The sequence below is a fragment of the Seriola dumerili genome, unplaced genomic scaffold (assembly GCF_002260705.1).
Source record: "Seriola dumerili isolate Sdu_G_001 unplaced genomic scaffold, Sdu_1.0 BDQW01000309.1, whole genome shotgun sequence".
NCBI classification, from domain to species: domain Eukaryota; kingdom Metazoa; phylum Chordata; class Actinopteri; order Carangiformes; family Carangidae; genus Seriola; species Seriola dumerili.
In genome coordinates this window covers 761,684-776,517 of record NW_019174564.1, presented here as the reverse complement: position 1 = coordinate 776,517, position 14,834 = coordinate 761,684, and the positions used below count along the sequence as shown (strand labels likewise).

The 14,834-nt window shown below is 37.5% G+C and overlaps 2 protein-coding genes across 3 annotated transcripts; both read right to left on the bottom strand.

Moving 5' to 3' along the window:
* Window positions 1-826: 826 nt before the first annotated feature.
* On the bottom strand, window positions 827-7,432 carry LOC111231614. The gene is made up of 6 exons (XM_022758795.1): window positions 7,275-7,432; window positions 3,973-5,815; window positions 3,696-3,859; window positions 3,390-3,613; window positions 2,798-2,898; window positions 827-2,059 (listed from the first exon to the last, which is right to left on the bottom strand). The coding sequence occupies exons 2-6, from the start codon at window positions 5,771-5,773 to the stop codon at window positions 2,031-2,033; spliced, it is 2,319 nt and encodes a 772-aa protein (XP_022614516.1). The 5' UTR covers window positions 5,774-5,815; window positions 7,275-7,432; the 3' UTR covers window positions 827-2,030.
* A 500-nt stretch (window positions 7,433-7,932) lies between these two features.
* LOC111231613 (serine/threonine-protein kinase/endoribonuclease IRE1-like) lies at window positions 7,933-14,181 on the bottom strand. Of its 2 annotated transcripts, none has more exons than XM_022758794.1 (6): window positions 14,057-14,181; window positions 11,138-11,301; window positions 10,829-11,052; window positions 9,498-9,627; window positions 9,321-9,421; window positions 7,933-9,132 (listed from the first exon to the last, which is right to left on the bottom strand). In XM_022758794.1, exons 2-6 carry the CDS (start codon window positions 11,198-11,200, stop codon window positions 8,904-8,906), a joined length of 747 nt encoding a protein of 248 aa, XP_022614515.1. In that variant the 5' UTR covers window positions 11,201-11,301; window positions 14,057-14,181; the 3' UTR covers window positions 7,933-8,903. The 2 variants fall into 2 exon arrangements, with proteins under 2 accessions (XP_022614515.1, XP_022614514.1); XM_022758793.1 differs by lacking the exon at window positions 14,057-14,181 and adding an exon at window positions 11,426-12,624.
* Window positions 14,182-14,834: the final 653 nt, after the last annotated feature.

Below are 14,834 nucleotides of genomic sequence, written 5' to 3'. Positions count from 1 at the left end.
AAAAATAAAATAATTGTTTAAGAAAGCGAGTTTTGAGCAATAATTTTGTGTAAATTTAAAACCATTTCGATATGAAACACTGGATAACCTACACTATTTGGAAATAAAGCACCGGGGCACTTTTGAATAGGAATCAGCAATAGCGGAACAAAAATTGAGGCTTCCTTCACAATAAAAGCACAGAGCCAGTCCCTGTCAGCATATTTTGAATAGGGCAAACATTTAATGAAAATGGCCTACAAATTATATAGAAATATGCTATGTTTACATTTAACTCTTTAATATGACTAAATTCAGCATCAAATCTCCCTTTTTATACAACTTATTAACAGTATATTAAGTGATTTGAGAGGGGAGAAATGATCTTTTACTGATATTGTGCCATAACCATAACACAAACATGATGAAATATAATATTTTTACATATTTAAATAGTCAAGTTTAAATGTATAGAAGATTTTGAGAATAACATCTGCATTTTCATTACGTTTTTCACATTTGCAAAAAAATTATCTTCAATTAAAAAATGTTAATGAAGCTCATCAGTGTAATTCTGAATGAATAACCACACTCTATTCCTTTCGCAATCTTTAGTGCCAAAAGTGAGACACTTTTGCTGGAACACAAGTACATTAATGCTTAATCTACCTTAATTTCTCTAAAACTGAGAAAACAATTCACAACAAAAATTCATTTTTTAGTCAAAAATTATATTATCACTATGCTAAAACTACAGTAATAAAAAAATGATCTTTGGCATACACACATACATGGAAAGAAAAATGGAAGCTCATTTGTAAGGTGTGAGTAAAAAAGAGAAATGGAATAGCTCTATTGTGGCCCAGTAAATAAAAAAGTAGCCATTTTAATTTACACTCACTCCTATCAGATACACACAGCATGATCAAAAAGAAAAAACGATAAACTAAAATCTACAGGTACTTTGAGTCCCAGCAGTAAGTTCAGACAATCATCATTATGGTAATGCCGTAGTTCCAAAGGGATTCAAATCAATTTCTTCTCTATTACCATGCTGAATTTCCATAGTGAAAGATGACAATCTACTCATTCTGATGACCAAGGTAAGATTGCTGAGATTTCTGGACCTGAGGTTCACATATGAGTTCCATTGCGACACCTCAAAGCCGAACTTCAAGACAAAGTTTGAGGACTAGAGACCCCTTACAATACTTATACTTTACACATGCAGGACACCTTGATGGAAATATTGAACCTAATCAAACAGGAATCAGTTTATTTTAAATCTAATGGTGTCTCAATTTCATAGAACATGATTGGATACATTTAGGTGCAAGTTTTCACAGAAATTACTACCTAAAGATATTGTTCCCAAGCCTTTTAATAGGTTTTGTGAAGGGGGTAGATTCATCTAAAAACAAATCTGAAACCAATGGCGGGTTGTGTGGTTATAGGAGACAGGGGTCTCTGTGAAACCAAATGCTTTTCTTATACTGGATTTTTAAGGAAACCCTGATCATTGTCATCTTTAATCAGAAAGATAGTGGGGTTCTCTCTTGCAAACAATAATGCTCTAATCTTCTCTACATCCACCTATGCAGTGAAGTTAAGCAGTCTGCCAGTGGACCAGATTTCTCTCATTATCCAGAAGCTTGCAGATCTACATTTTACCTTTATAGTGTACTTTGTATCTTCAGATCAATGAAAAATGTGCAAGTGTAAAATCTGCAGCACAAACACCCAGCATCTGGTCTTGCTGCATTTAGCCACAGTTCATCCAATCCACACATCCACTTAGTAAATACCGTGCTAAGTTGAAAGGCTGCAGTGATGAGCCTAGTGTCAATTTGCAGTTGGCTCAGTAAAACTGTTTTGAGATTCTTGAACTGGAAGAGTGAGATGTTCCTCGTTGTTTTTGAGAGGCATTAGATCTTTGGTGGTGTCTCTCGTCCCTTCTTCTGTGAACATTTCCCTCAGGGGACTCTCTGAATTCCACCCTTGGCTTTTGCAGAATTTATAAACACATCCAAAGAGATCAGGAAACAGTGACATCAAATCCACTTTGCCTGCATCCTCAAGACTGCAAACAGAGAAATAAAATTATATTACAAAGAAAATACATGACAGTCACCTATAGTACACCAGCAGTTCCAAAACGTTTTGCTTGTGACCCCTTCAAAATAAGCAGTATCTACTTGCAATCCCTTATCTTAAGTTGCATGTCTACTGGTTGTGACATTTAACCAGTGATTTTTTTCATCTTTTAAGAATTTTAGGGCCCTGAAAAGGCAAAAATATCCAACAATTGCTGTTAAAAAACAGATTAGAGCAAAGTTTTTGTGTTATTATTATTAGTAATAATTGTTAGAACAGCAGCAACAAAAAGAGAACAAAGTAAAGAAAGCAACAAGTTATGGGGCTATGAAGATAGGTGTGATGTAAATCAGGGATGTAAAGGGAGAGGGGATTAAACTTGTACCAACAAATCAGTAAAACAGTGGGGAAAACATGAAATACATCATTTGAATCAGATCGATCATTTGAAACAAATTCTTGAAATCCTCAATGTTCCAAAGACTAGGACTATGACAAAATGTCAAAATTTTCAGGACTTATTTTATCACTTTTGTACCCCAATACAATGAAGGTGAATGGAGCCGTGATGCCTCAGACGGAGTTTTTTATTGCAATTAAAAAACTCAGTATCATTGCATTCTTATAAGTGAGCAAGTAGAGCATGTCTTTTGTTGTTGAGAATAAGTTCATTCCTGTGTGATCTTTTAAGGCCTTTCACCATTTTTTACTCAGTTTAACTTACTAGTGCTCGTGGAGGTTCCGTATGAAGCGAAGTAATCCAAATATGTGTTCAGGGTAAGCTTTCTTGTTGCGGTCCATCTTCTCGACCAACTCTGCTGAAAACTATAACAACAAACATTATTCACAATTATAGTGAGTGATAAAATTAAATGATTTGGTGTTCCAAATAAAGAATACAGAATTTAATGAAGTTGCAATCACCTTCGTTTTCCAATGATTGTAGGACACATCCCCACAACATTTTTCCATTGAAGAAATTAATTCTGGGTCACCATTTCGACAGTTTGCCACCTCTTCTCTCTTTCCAACATTTATCAAGTAATCAACTTTCCTGAAAAATGATTGTACGTTTAGCGTGCATGCTTGACAAAATACCATAAACTTAAACCTTTTTGTCATACGGATAAATAAATTGTAGTACTGGCATGCTCCAAAAATATTAGCATGGTAACCTGCTAAACTAAGATGATAACCACTAGCATGAGCATATGGACTTTTAAGTCTTGTTAATGCTATACAAACTCCAAGCAATAAAACAATAGCAAATCAGTTGAATTAATCTGAGTTAACTGTTATGACAAGAGAGATTCTACCATTTGCTGGTCCAGAAGAAGGGATGACTTAAGCATTGTCCAACTTTAGGTCTGTTCAGTGGTTTTTCATGGATCATCCACTCGATGAGATCCTTTGCCACCACATCTTGAACATGGTCCAAAGTGTATTTCCCTTTATAAATGTTGCTTTCACGTTCCAAGTGATCGCCATCAAATGGATGGTGTCCTCTAGAGAGGATATAATAACTCAGCATCCCTGCCACCTTAAAAGTTAGCATACAAGTTTAATTAATGAGTAATTTTTCACTTAATCACCTAGAAAATTTGTACAACAGAAAAACTTACCTGTATATCCGTGCTCGGCTTGTATCCTACATCACTGTCTTCTTTTAAAGTCTCCTTGGCCATCCAGCCTCTTGTTCCTGCGCTGGCTGTGTGATAAGTTGTTTGGTCTGTGGGTAAACGTCTACTTATGCCAAAATCAGCTAATTTTGCCTTTCCGGTCACAGCTGCAAGATAAATGGTGTAGATAGATAAATCAGTAAACAACATTGAACAACATAAATTCTACTATTTATGTATACTTTTCTACTTTTCTTTTTAAATTTTTCACTTGTCTTACCAATCAAAACATTTTGTGGTTTGAGATCCCGGTGAAGAATTGGAGGATTTTGACAATGAAGTGCACTTAAACTTTCGAGAACCTCCCTGACAAGTTTCTTTCTCAGCTCACTGTCATCATTTTTTCTGATATATTCTTCCAAGGTGTATTCGCAGAGTTGAAGACAAAGATATCCAAAGTTCTCATCCTCCGCAAAGTCAATGTATCGTACAATAAAAGGATGATCGAGCTCTGGAAGTCGTAGAAATCCTTCCTCATTCTTCAGAACTTGATAGTTGCTTTTAGACATTCTCTTGATTGCAACTTCAGTGCCATCATCTCTCAGCCCCAAGAAGACTTCAGTACCATCACTTCCCTTTGCTATGCGCAATTCTGCATCATTTACATAAATGATGCTCTTAATTCTGGTGAGTTTCCTTTCATCAGTGCTCACAAGCTTCTCTAGTTTCTCCCTCCACCTCTTGCTGATTTGTAGCCACTTTTGTGTCACTAGTGGTTTACTGGGGTTCGAGTGAGATGGCATTACATTTGAAGTTGATTCCACAACAAGAACTGCTGCTGGATCAGATGAAGTACTAGAAACTGTACCATCCTCACATTCCCCATCTGGATGGCTGAAATGATTTTTCAATCGTCTGAGCGCTTCTTTCAGCTTGTCATTCATATTCATATCTGCAGATGTCAGTATGTCCTCAGGCACTGAAGTTATCCCCAATGTTGTAAAGATGTTAAGAGCATGTTCAACTGAGAGCAAGTTTGCAAATATGCCATATGTGTAGACTCTAATGTCAGAGGAGTATTGATCCTTCACAAAGGGAGCAATTGTGTTGCATAACTCCTCAATAAAACTGCGATCCCATTCATTTGTGCCTTTTGTTTTCTGTGTTATCACATACAGTGTTTGCTGAACAGCTTGCCAAATATCAGGTCTTTCTTCTGCGTAAAGCCGTTGCAGCAGTTTGGGGATTATAGCTAGTGCTTGCTCATTTGGTATCTCCTTCATTGTGCAGAAAACTGCATGTAAAGTATCAATTGCCTGACACACATTTTGCTGGAGAATGGTTGGAAAGCGACTCACTGCCCCTGTAATGTAGAGGTTGAAACTTCCTGTGTCCTTCAACCATTTGATACTAAGATGGCAGTATTTTTGACCATCTGGCCCTTGTACATCAAAAAGCGTTTCAATCACGGTCAGATGGGTTTGAGGATGCTCCTGTAGCAAGCGACTGTCAAAATTTCTGAACACTTCTTCAGCTCTTTTCTCTCGGGCAGCTTTTTCTACAAGCAAAAAATCTTTTAGCTTGGAGCACAATTCATCTACTTTTGATGGAATGTTACCAATCATCTGAACTATTTTTTCATTGTGATTGATATGTTCAGGTTCTACAGGTAACAATGTTAGCAATGCACCAACAGATAGGAGCTCTTTCATGACATCTTTCCTATCATGGATGGCGGCAGTTTGCAGTGGTGTCAAATGCTGGAGAGCGCATCCATTTGGATCAGCTTTTGCTTCTAGCAGCTTTTTCACAAAAGCAAGTGGAGCTTTAGACAATGAGACATAATGCAAAGGTGTCAAGTTATTTTCTGACACCTTGTTTGGATCTGCACCCTCTTTCAGTAGGAAAGCACAAATATCTTCCTTGTGATTTACAACAGCAGCAATCAGTGCGGTTATACAATCATCCGACTCTTGATAAACTTCATTTATGTCATGGTTTTTAAGTAAATTCTCGAGCTCCTGCAGGTTGTTGTCACATATGCATTGCAATATAGGTGCTTTTTGTGATGTGACTTCCATTTGTAAGTATAGGATGATATTCAATTCATTGCTTCAGAGTATCTACGAGAAGACAAAAACATGAGATTACTGTTAGTTATTTGATGCCAAACAAAACTTCAGACTATCAGTCAGACCAAAATATATGACCACCATTCATGAGTTTGATTATATCAGACAAGGAATTCTATGTCACTAATCAGGAAGTAGTATTTTGGTCTTTCATGAATATATATTCCATGCACTGAAAATACATTAAATATTGATAATTTACATTTATCTTGATAAAGTAAGATATTCTGTGTCTGCTTATAATTAACAGGAAATGACAGTAGAGAAATACCCAGGTTATGCTTATATATACTGGTTATGATATTTGGTGCTGTTATTCTTCACAATTTTAATCTGATGATGGCCTAAGGGCTGACGAGTCATTAATAAAGTGAGTACAAGTGATTGTATGCTTGATCTTTTTTCTCTTTTGGTTCCTTTATAGTCAGTTTTTGAGTTAATGAACCTGTTGATAACAATTGCTGGTTTGTAAGAATGTTGCTCTAATTAATACACAAGTAGTGCCAAAAGGTTTATTACATAGTTTGCTAATTTAAGGCACTGATACCATGATCACATTTTTTTCAACCCTTAAACTTCAGTATCGGTATTGCTCAAGTATTGCTTAAGATCTAATCTAGTTTCTGTTTCACCTGCACATGCTAATGTAAAAGGCCTAATGTCAATTCTCAATGTAAGAAACTCTGTGTGGTCCTAAATGCTCATGTTTCTAATTAATGCAAAGGAGTCAATGTTTGAATCATCTTTACTTGTGGATCTAAAAACCCACCACACACAACATTTAAAAAACATCTTTGATGAATATCTCTCTCTCAAATTAAATCGAAGGCAACTGGACTTGTATTTGTCTGTGGACTGTCAGACTAGTGCGGACTAGAGAGACCAATACATGATGAACTGATGAAGCCGCTTGGATAAGAGGCGAAACGTCTTCCACAGACAAATACAAGTCCAGTTGCCTTCGATTTAATTTGAGAGAGAGATAACTATGACCTGGACGAATGAGAACATTCACAGACATCTTTGATGAATGAACTTTTCTGTTCTTGTCAACATCACAGCCACACTGTCAGACCAGTCTTGCCAGTATCAGTAAATGTAGGGCCACACTTCTGGGGAACGTTTCCTGAAAGCTGCAGGCTCAGCATTTAACATGTCCAAAACGCTCAGCAAGTGGTAGACTACAATATGTCCACAGACTTAAAACCACAAATAAAGACATTACGATCTTTGCATCTGCTAATATATACCTTTAACCAATAAAGGTTAAAATCAACATGCTGACATCCACAATGGATGTATTTCATAAGTCAGAAATATCCGCGGCGTCTGACGCCGCCACATCTTTAGGTTGTGGTCCTTAATGCCCTAATACTGGGCTGCAAGTAGCTAGCACTGAACTTGAGTTTTACTCTTTAGACTTGGAAAGTTAGAAAAAGTAACGACTTACACAATTTATACTTCAAGAGTAGCCTATAAGATGTCTCCTGCGAGTATGGAGGATCTGTCTTTCCAAACTTCACACTTCATTCAGGTTCGCTGTTGCTGTCTATAAAGCAGTAGCTATGCTGAACAATAATAGCTACTCCGCCGCGCGCCCACAGCAGCATCAACGGCTGTGTACTCTCAGCAAGAACCCGGAAAAGCAGCTGGACACACGTCTCTCGGTTAGCGCCCCTCCCCTGCTCCACCCGAGCACACTTCATGTTAATCTACGCTGGACATGTTCAGACAGGTTGTAGTTGAGCTGCCTGCAATCCTTAAGTAAAGTTTAAATAACACCCCAGAGTTATGTAAGACACAAAATGAACAGTTATTCTGTCAAAAAGGCGACCCACTGCATATTGTCATGTGGGGAAATATAATCATGGTTGTTCAATGGGAGCCATGTGTGTAGGCCTACTTCTAGTGTTTGTTGGGTGTGGGTGGGTTTCATGGAATATAAACATGGAAGCAAATTTATGACAAAATAAAAAAAGATTTTTAAAAAAATAGAGAAACATCAAATTGCTGCCTGACTCTGCCCCTAGCTAATACTAATGCACCAGTAGGCTATGTAATTGGCAACCAAGAAATGCCTCTTTTAAAACAAGTGATTCACAACCATGTTGAAACAAAAAAAAACTTTATTTCATCAATCTTATTCACATGATATTATTCATTGAATTTAAAAGCTAAAGAAGAGAAATAGGCCTACATATTATTGTAAATTCTTATTTTGATGTACGGCTGGAAGTGGTCAGTGTCTGAAATGAGAGGGCACATAATTGTTTGCCACGGTAACAAGTGTGCCGTATAAACACATTAAGTTTCATCTTGTCTAAGAATGATCAAAGGATTACAGTTTTTCTTCTCTATTTTGTGTTAGTGCTTTGTAGCCTGGTTTTACTTTTGTGAAATGGCATGACCGCTTCACCTTAACTCCTGAGCATTACAGCAAAACCACATTTAGAGACTAAATACTTCTGTCCACCCCCCAACAAGAGTGCACTAAACCATGTGCACCTCTCAGTGGAGGAGAGGGGCCCGGAGAGGCACAAATATTGCTTTAGATAAAATTAATAGTCTGGCAAACTATGCATCTACTTTTAATCACAACCTTTTTGAGGACCTCTCCCATGCTGCGAACCTACACTTAGTTCCACTAGTTCCCTCACTACTTTGCTCCTGTATTTGCAGAATGAGCTATTGCCCCGACAGTGACATTTCAGTCCTGTGGGCTTTAAACTGAAAAATAAGTAGAATCAGCAGCCATCAGATAATGTGGCAAAATAAAAGTACAAACTTATACAGATTGTTGTTGAACTAAAGTATAAAATGTTAAAAAATGAAAATACACAAGTGACAATAAATGTATGTACTTCAGTATGTGATTCCTTTATAGACTACTGACTTACTGTAAGCTTTGGAGTATGGTGACTATTTACAATACATGTACAAAAACTTGTTGATCTTAGTTCTTAGTCTTGCAATAATGATTTCTAGTGCAGTCTTGAGTCCCAGTATTGCTGATGTTTTGCCTATTATATAGTTTTTTTCTGTGACAGCTTATAAGACTCTAATGTTTTGAAGTCCTTAATCATTTTTGAATCCAATTTCCACTGGGATCAGACTCTTGAACTGGGACACCATGGTGCTCTTCATGGCTTATGGACAGCTTGACAAAGCTGGTGGTGATATCTTCTCTACGAAACATTTCCTTCAGGGGAGTCTTTGAATTCCACCCGTGATTTTTAGCAAACGTGAAAACACATCCAAAGAGATCAGGAAATATTGTCATCACATCAACTTGGGCTGCATCCGTGGCACTGCAAAGAAAAGGGCAATTTTATAATTGGCTCTATTAGCTAAAGTAATTCGAAAAAACTAATGTTTAATATTGAGCAAACTCAATCTACTGGTTAAGATTGTGAGAGGCACTGAAATATTTACTCCCAAGCTAAGCCAAGTGTATAACTTTAGCTTTAGTCCTGTATCACTTTTTGGTTTCACTCACTAATGCTCATGGAGGTTTCGTATGAAGCGAAGTAATCCCAATGTGTTTTCATGATAGGGTTTCCTCCTGCCGTCCATCTTCTGGACCAACTCTGGTGGAAACTGGAAAACCATAAAATAATCAAACCTGAAGTTGTATTGAGGAACACAGACGATGCAGCACTTATATTGTACTCACCTTATTTTTCCACTGTTTGAAATATTTCTCCCCAGCACATTCTTCCAGTGAACAAATCAGTTCCTTGTCAGCATTTCGATAGTTTGCCACCTCCGTCCTGTTACCAATCCTTAGCAGGTAAACTACTCTCCTGAAAAAAAGTTAAAGTTAAGCAATATGGAAAAATACCAAATCCTAAAAAATTATCATATGATACTTAAAAATGATGAAACTGATCTTTTGCTACACCCCTCTTCCAAACAGCAGTTGTCCAATTGTTGCTGAGCAGCCTTAACCACACACGTCAGACTTTGCATGCTTTGGATTTCTCCACAAAGAGGTGTGCATGAATGAAACACAAGAGCAAGGGTCCGAGGAATGGATTTTACTGACTTATAAAAGTGTTATAAATTCAACAAGCATTTCATTAGCTGCTTTAACTATAATATTATGTGGAGTCACAGGTTATGTTAGAAAAAAAACCCAGTTCAAGACTGGCACATCTACTCTGTAGGAGTTGGTCCTGGCTGATACTATAGTTTAAGATAGTTTAGGCTAGCATCAGCAGCTCTGTTCCACTCTGAAGAGAGCTGAAGTGAAACCAGAACCTCCAGGTTATGTTTCAAGAGTACAAAAACTTCATTCAAAATCCCAATGACAGTTATAACATCGCTAATAATTGAAAATCCAACCTCAGAAGATAGATGGTAATTCCCTTGATTTGACCTCTATAATGCCAGCAGCAATTTGAGATTTCTAACTTTCATTGAAACTAGTAAGTCCAAATTTTCACTTATCCTGCTGAATCTCAACATATCCTGGATGGACTGGTACAGAAAACATTCATGGTTCACGGAGGATGAATCGTAATGATTTTGGTAATCTTCTGGCTTTTCTTCTAGTGTCACGATGAAGGTGACACTTGTGGGTTTGAGTGAAATGTCTATTGAATGGTTTGCCATCAAGTTTGGTGCAGACATTCCATTAATTTTTACACTTCACTACATAGAGACCATAAAGACATGTAAAAAACAGAATTGTTGATCGTTGAGACAGTGGGATGTAGCCAGGATGAGGCTAGAATAGCAGGTTTCAACCTGCGTTTGAGTGTTACTACTCAGAATAGGGATGGAAACATTCTTACATTTCACCCTAAACTGAAAACATCAAACTGTTATTGGGGCTAAGATCAGCAATTGTTAAGATACATTGTATGAGAACCATTATTGTATCACGTCTTGTGCCATTCAGTCTAGTAAGTGTAGAACATCTGGGCCATCCCACAGTAAATTAAAAAAAATAATTTGACAAGAATCTTAACTGGAATCAATCCATCAGAATTTCTTCCTCACCTTTCACAGGCCCAGAAGAAAGGATGACTCAAGCATTGTTCCACTTTAGGTCTGTTCTTGGGTTCTTCATGGATCATCCACTCAATGAGATCCTTTGCCACAATGTCTTGAACATGGTCCAAAGTGTACTTTCCTTCATGAATGTTGTACTCATACTCATACGGTTTATCACCGAACGGATGGTGTCCTCTCGAGAGGATATAATAAATCAGCATCCCCGCCACCTTAAGAATTTACACAACATATTAGCATTTAGGGAAGTATTTCTCACCAAGTCATCAATTAAGTTTGTGTAGCTGAAAAACTGACCTGTATATCAGTGTTGGACTTGTATGGTATGTTGGCTTCTCCTGCTAAAGTCTCCTTGGCCATCCAGCATTTTGTTCCTGCGCTGGCTGTGCGCAAAGTTGTTTGGCCTTTGAGTAAACGTCTGCTTATGCCAAAGTCAGCTAATCTGGCCTTTCCTTTAACATCTGCAGGATAAAATAACATTGAGAAAAAAAACATGCATGATTATTAAAAATTCAAATATTATTGCATTTTTTGAATTACAGATACTGATTTCCATCATTCCAGTGTATTTCTAACTTGTCTTACCAATCAAAACATTTTGTGGTTTGAGATCCCGGTGAAGAATTGGAGGATTTTGACAATGAAGTGCACTTAAACTTTCGAGAACCTCCCTGACAAGTTTCTTTCTCAGCTCACTGTCATCAGTTTTTTTGATATATTCTTCCAAGGTGTATTCACAGAGTTGAAGACAAAGATATCCAAAGTTCTCATCCTCCGCAAAGTCAATGTATCGTACAATAAAAGGATGATCGAGCTCTGGAAGTCGTAGAAGTCCTTCCTCATTCTTCAGAACTTGATAGTTGCTTTTAGACATTCTCTTGATTGCAACTTCAGTGCCATCATCTCTCAGCCCCAAGAAGACTTCAGTACCATCACTTCCCTTTGCTATGCGCAATTCTGCATCATTTACATAAATGATGCTCTTAATTCTGGTGAGTTTCCTTTCATCAGTGCTCACAAGCTTCTCTAGTTTCTCCCTCCACCTCTTGCTGATTGGTGACCATTTTTGTGTCACTTGTGATTTAGTCGGATTTAAGTGCAACGGCTTTGCATTTGAAGTTGATTCCTCAACAGGAACTGCTGCTGGATCAATTGAAGCACTGCAAACTTCATCATTTGGGTCTTCAGTCTTTTCTGACTTCTTCCTCTTTTTCTTCTTCTTCTTCTTCTTCTTTTTCCTGGCTTCAGGTGAGGCTGTACCATCCTCACATTCCCCATCTGTATGGCTGAAATGATTTTTCAATCGTCTGAGCGCTTCTTTCAGCTTATCATTCATTTTCATATCTGCAGATGTCAGTATGTCGTCAGGCACTGAAGTTATCCCCACTGTTGTAAAGATGTTAAGAGCATGTTCAACTGAGAGCAAGTTTGCAAATATGCCATATGTGTAGACTCTAATGTCAGAGGAGTATTGATCCTTCACAAAGGGAGCAATTGTGTTGCATAACTCCTCAATAAAACTGCGATCCCATTCATTTGTGCCTTTTGTTTTCTGTGTTATCACATACAGTGTTTGCTGAACAGCTTGCCAAATATCAGGTCTCTTTTTTGAGCAAAGTAGTTCCAGTAGTTGGGTAATTATAGCTAGTGCTTGCTCATTTGGAATCTCCTTCATTGTGCAGAAAACTGCATGTAAAGTATCAATTGCCTGACACACATTTTGCTGGAGAATGTTTGGAAAGCGACTCACTGCCCCATCAATGTAGGAGTTCACATTTTCAGTGTCCTTCAGCCATTTCATACTTTCCTTGCGGTATTTTTCTTCACCTTTTCCAGTTACAGTGAAAAGTATTTCAATCATGGTCAGATGGGTCTGAGGATCCTCCTGCAACATGTGACTGTCAAAAGTTCTGAACACTTCTTCATGTGGTTTCTCTCGCACAGCAATGTCCATTTCCACAAAATATATGATTTTGGAGCATAGTTCATGTCCCTTGGATGCCAAGTTGTGAATTATCTTTACTATTTTCTTATTGTGACTAATATGTTCAGGATGAGAAGGTAACACTGTTACCAATGCACCAGCAGACAGGAGCTCTTTCACAACATCCTCCCTGTCATTGATGGCAGCAATGTGCAGTGGTGTGTATTGCTGTAGAGTGCATACATTTGGATGAGCTTTTGCTTCAAGTAGTTTCCTGACAAATATAGGTGGTGCTCTAGACATTGAGACAAAATGCAAAGGTGTCCAGCCATTTTGGGAAGCAGCATTTGGGTCCACTTCCTGTTGTAGAAGGTAAGAGCAAATATCTTCCTTGTGATTTACAACAGCAGCAATCAGTGGGGTGATATAATCATTGCACTTAATGCATGGGAAGACTTTATGAATGTCACCGTCTTTCAGTAATTTTTTGAGGTTCTTGAGGTTTTTGTCGATTATACATTGTATTATAGGATGTGTCTCTCTTGGTGGGATTGTCATTTGTAACTGTGTGAAAAAATTCATTTCTTTGCTTCAGATAATCTGTGGGATGACAAAATTATATTATTGCTACAACTGATTGTTACAACTGATACAATTTTAAACTTTAGACAAACAGCCAAAACCTATCATTAGAATTTGAGTTTAAAGGTTCATTATGTTTACAGTGGCTTCATATAGCATTTAAAAAAAACAGAGAGGACTGAAATCGACAGTATTTCATTTTCAAGTGTAATTCTTCAGGTTTAGGATTTGCTTTGCTTTTGGTTTGAAAAGCTTAAACATGATTTCTATTTACCACCATAGTACTTAGGTGCATAATATAAAATTTACAACACTTACATCAGAAAACATCTACATGGCTCACATGTGCCACACATTGCCCTCACTGTTGAGACTTTCGACTTCCTCATTCAGGCAGGTGTTGTGTTGAAGTGTGTTTCCGCTGCACTTAACCCTAACCAGACCAAATCCCTAAACCCAACCACTTATTCGTGCTACACCTAACCATAATCTAATCCATGCCTTAAACCCAACTGTGGAAGCGGGTGCTGTGGGAAATTTTGGCAGAAATACTATCTGAAGGCAGAACAGTCTAAGATACAAGTAGGTGCAACTATGAAATCTTCTGTTTGTTCTGGTCATTATGATGACCACAAATAACCATAAATACTGATTATTTCATAATTCAATTTTAAGGTAAATTTTAGAGGAATGTAGGGAACTTAACTTACCTTGTCGGAGTGGAGTGTCCCCTGTTGTATGAATTATATATTTTAAAAGATTCTGTGCTTTTTCTGAATTTGTCTATCTCGCGGCCTCTCTCTTCCCTCTTCTTGCTCTCTCTGTTTACAGCAAGCGGCTATATTCTGCATACAGGAAGGAAGTGACTGCGAGGGCCTGCCCTGCTTTTCTTCCTGAAGTCACCCCACACACTGTTCTCTGAGTGTCCCGTCACTATAGTCTGAATGCAGGAAGACCTGACTCGATAAAAATGTTAATATGCTCATCTTAGTGTGTTTTCTTTTTTTCTTTTTTTTTTACATGTGCTCACAGCCATGAGTTTAACAAACACAGCAAGCTTTTCTGTCCTCACTTTTGCATCTCAGGTGACTTACAACCTTCCCTACCGTATCAGCAAAGGTTGCTGAGAGTGTATGTAGCCTGAGAAGCTGAAAAAAGGTTTTGCTAACTGCATTTTAGGGGAGAAAAACAAACAAACAAAACAAAAAATAAATCCGTATTTACACGCAATGTTAATATTTTACTTATAACATGAGGAACATCATCTATCAAAATATAGGCTATACTAAAACTAAAAAGAAAAAAATGATGTAGGGATAGTGCAATTATAAAGGTTCACATACAAAGTCTATATATATACACTGTTGCTCATAAAGCTGGAATAAAATATTTTTTACCTCTTTCCATGAAATGATTGTGACAATGTGATTTATTTCATTTCACCTGGGTAATTGGGACACATAATGTAATCATTGCACCAGGACAAAA

What these genes read in the sequence shown, in the direction of transcription:
- LOC111231614 (XM_022758795.1), bottom strand. Translation starts at nt 5,773, where the DNA reads ATGGAAGTCACATCACAAAAAGCACCTATATTGCAATGCATATGTGAC. An exon ending in ACCACAAAATGTTTTGATTG is followed by an intron (nt 3,860 to 3,972) that starts GTAAGACAAGTG and finishes TTTATCTTGCAG; the next exon opens with CTGTGACCGGAAAGGCAAAA. An exon ending in AGCCGAGCACGGATATACAG is followed by an intron (nt 3,614 to 3,695) that starts GTAAGTTTTTCT and finishes CTAACTTTTAAG; the next exon opens with GTGGCAGGGATGCTGAGTTA.
- LOC111231613 (XM_022758793.1), bottom strand. Translation starts at nt 12,515, where the DNA reads ATGAAGGAGATTCCAAATGAGCAAGCACTAGCTATAATTACCCAACTA. An exon ending in TTCTTCTGGGCCTGTGAAAG is followed by an intron (nt 9,628 to 10,828) that starts GTGAGGAAGAAA and finishes ACTTTTTTTCAG; the next exon opens with GAGAGTAGTTTACCTGCTAA. An exon ending in TCAAACAGTGGAAAAATAAG is followed by an intron (nt 9,422 to 9,497) that starts GTGAGTACAATA and finishes ATGGTTTTCCAG; the next exon opens with TTTCCACCAGAGTTGGTCCA.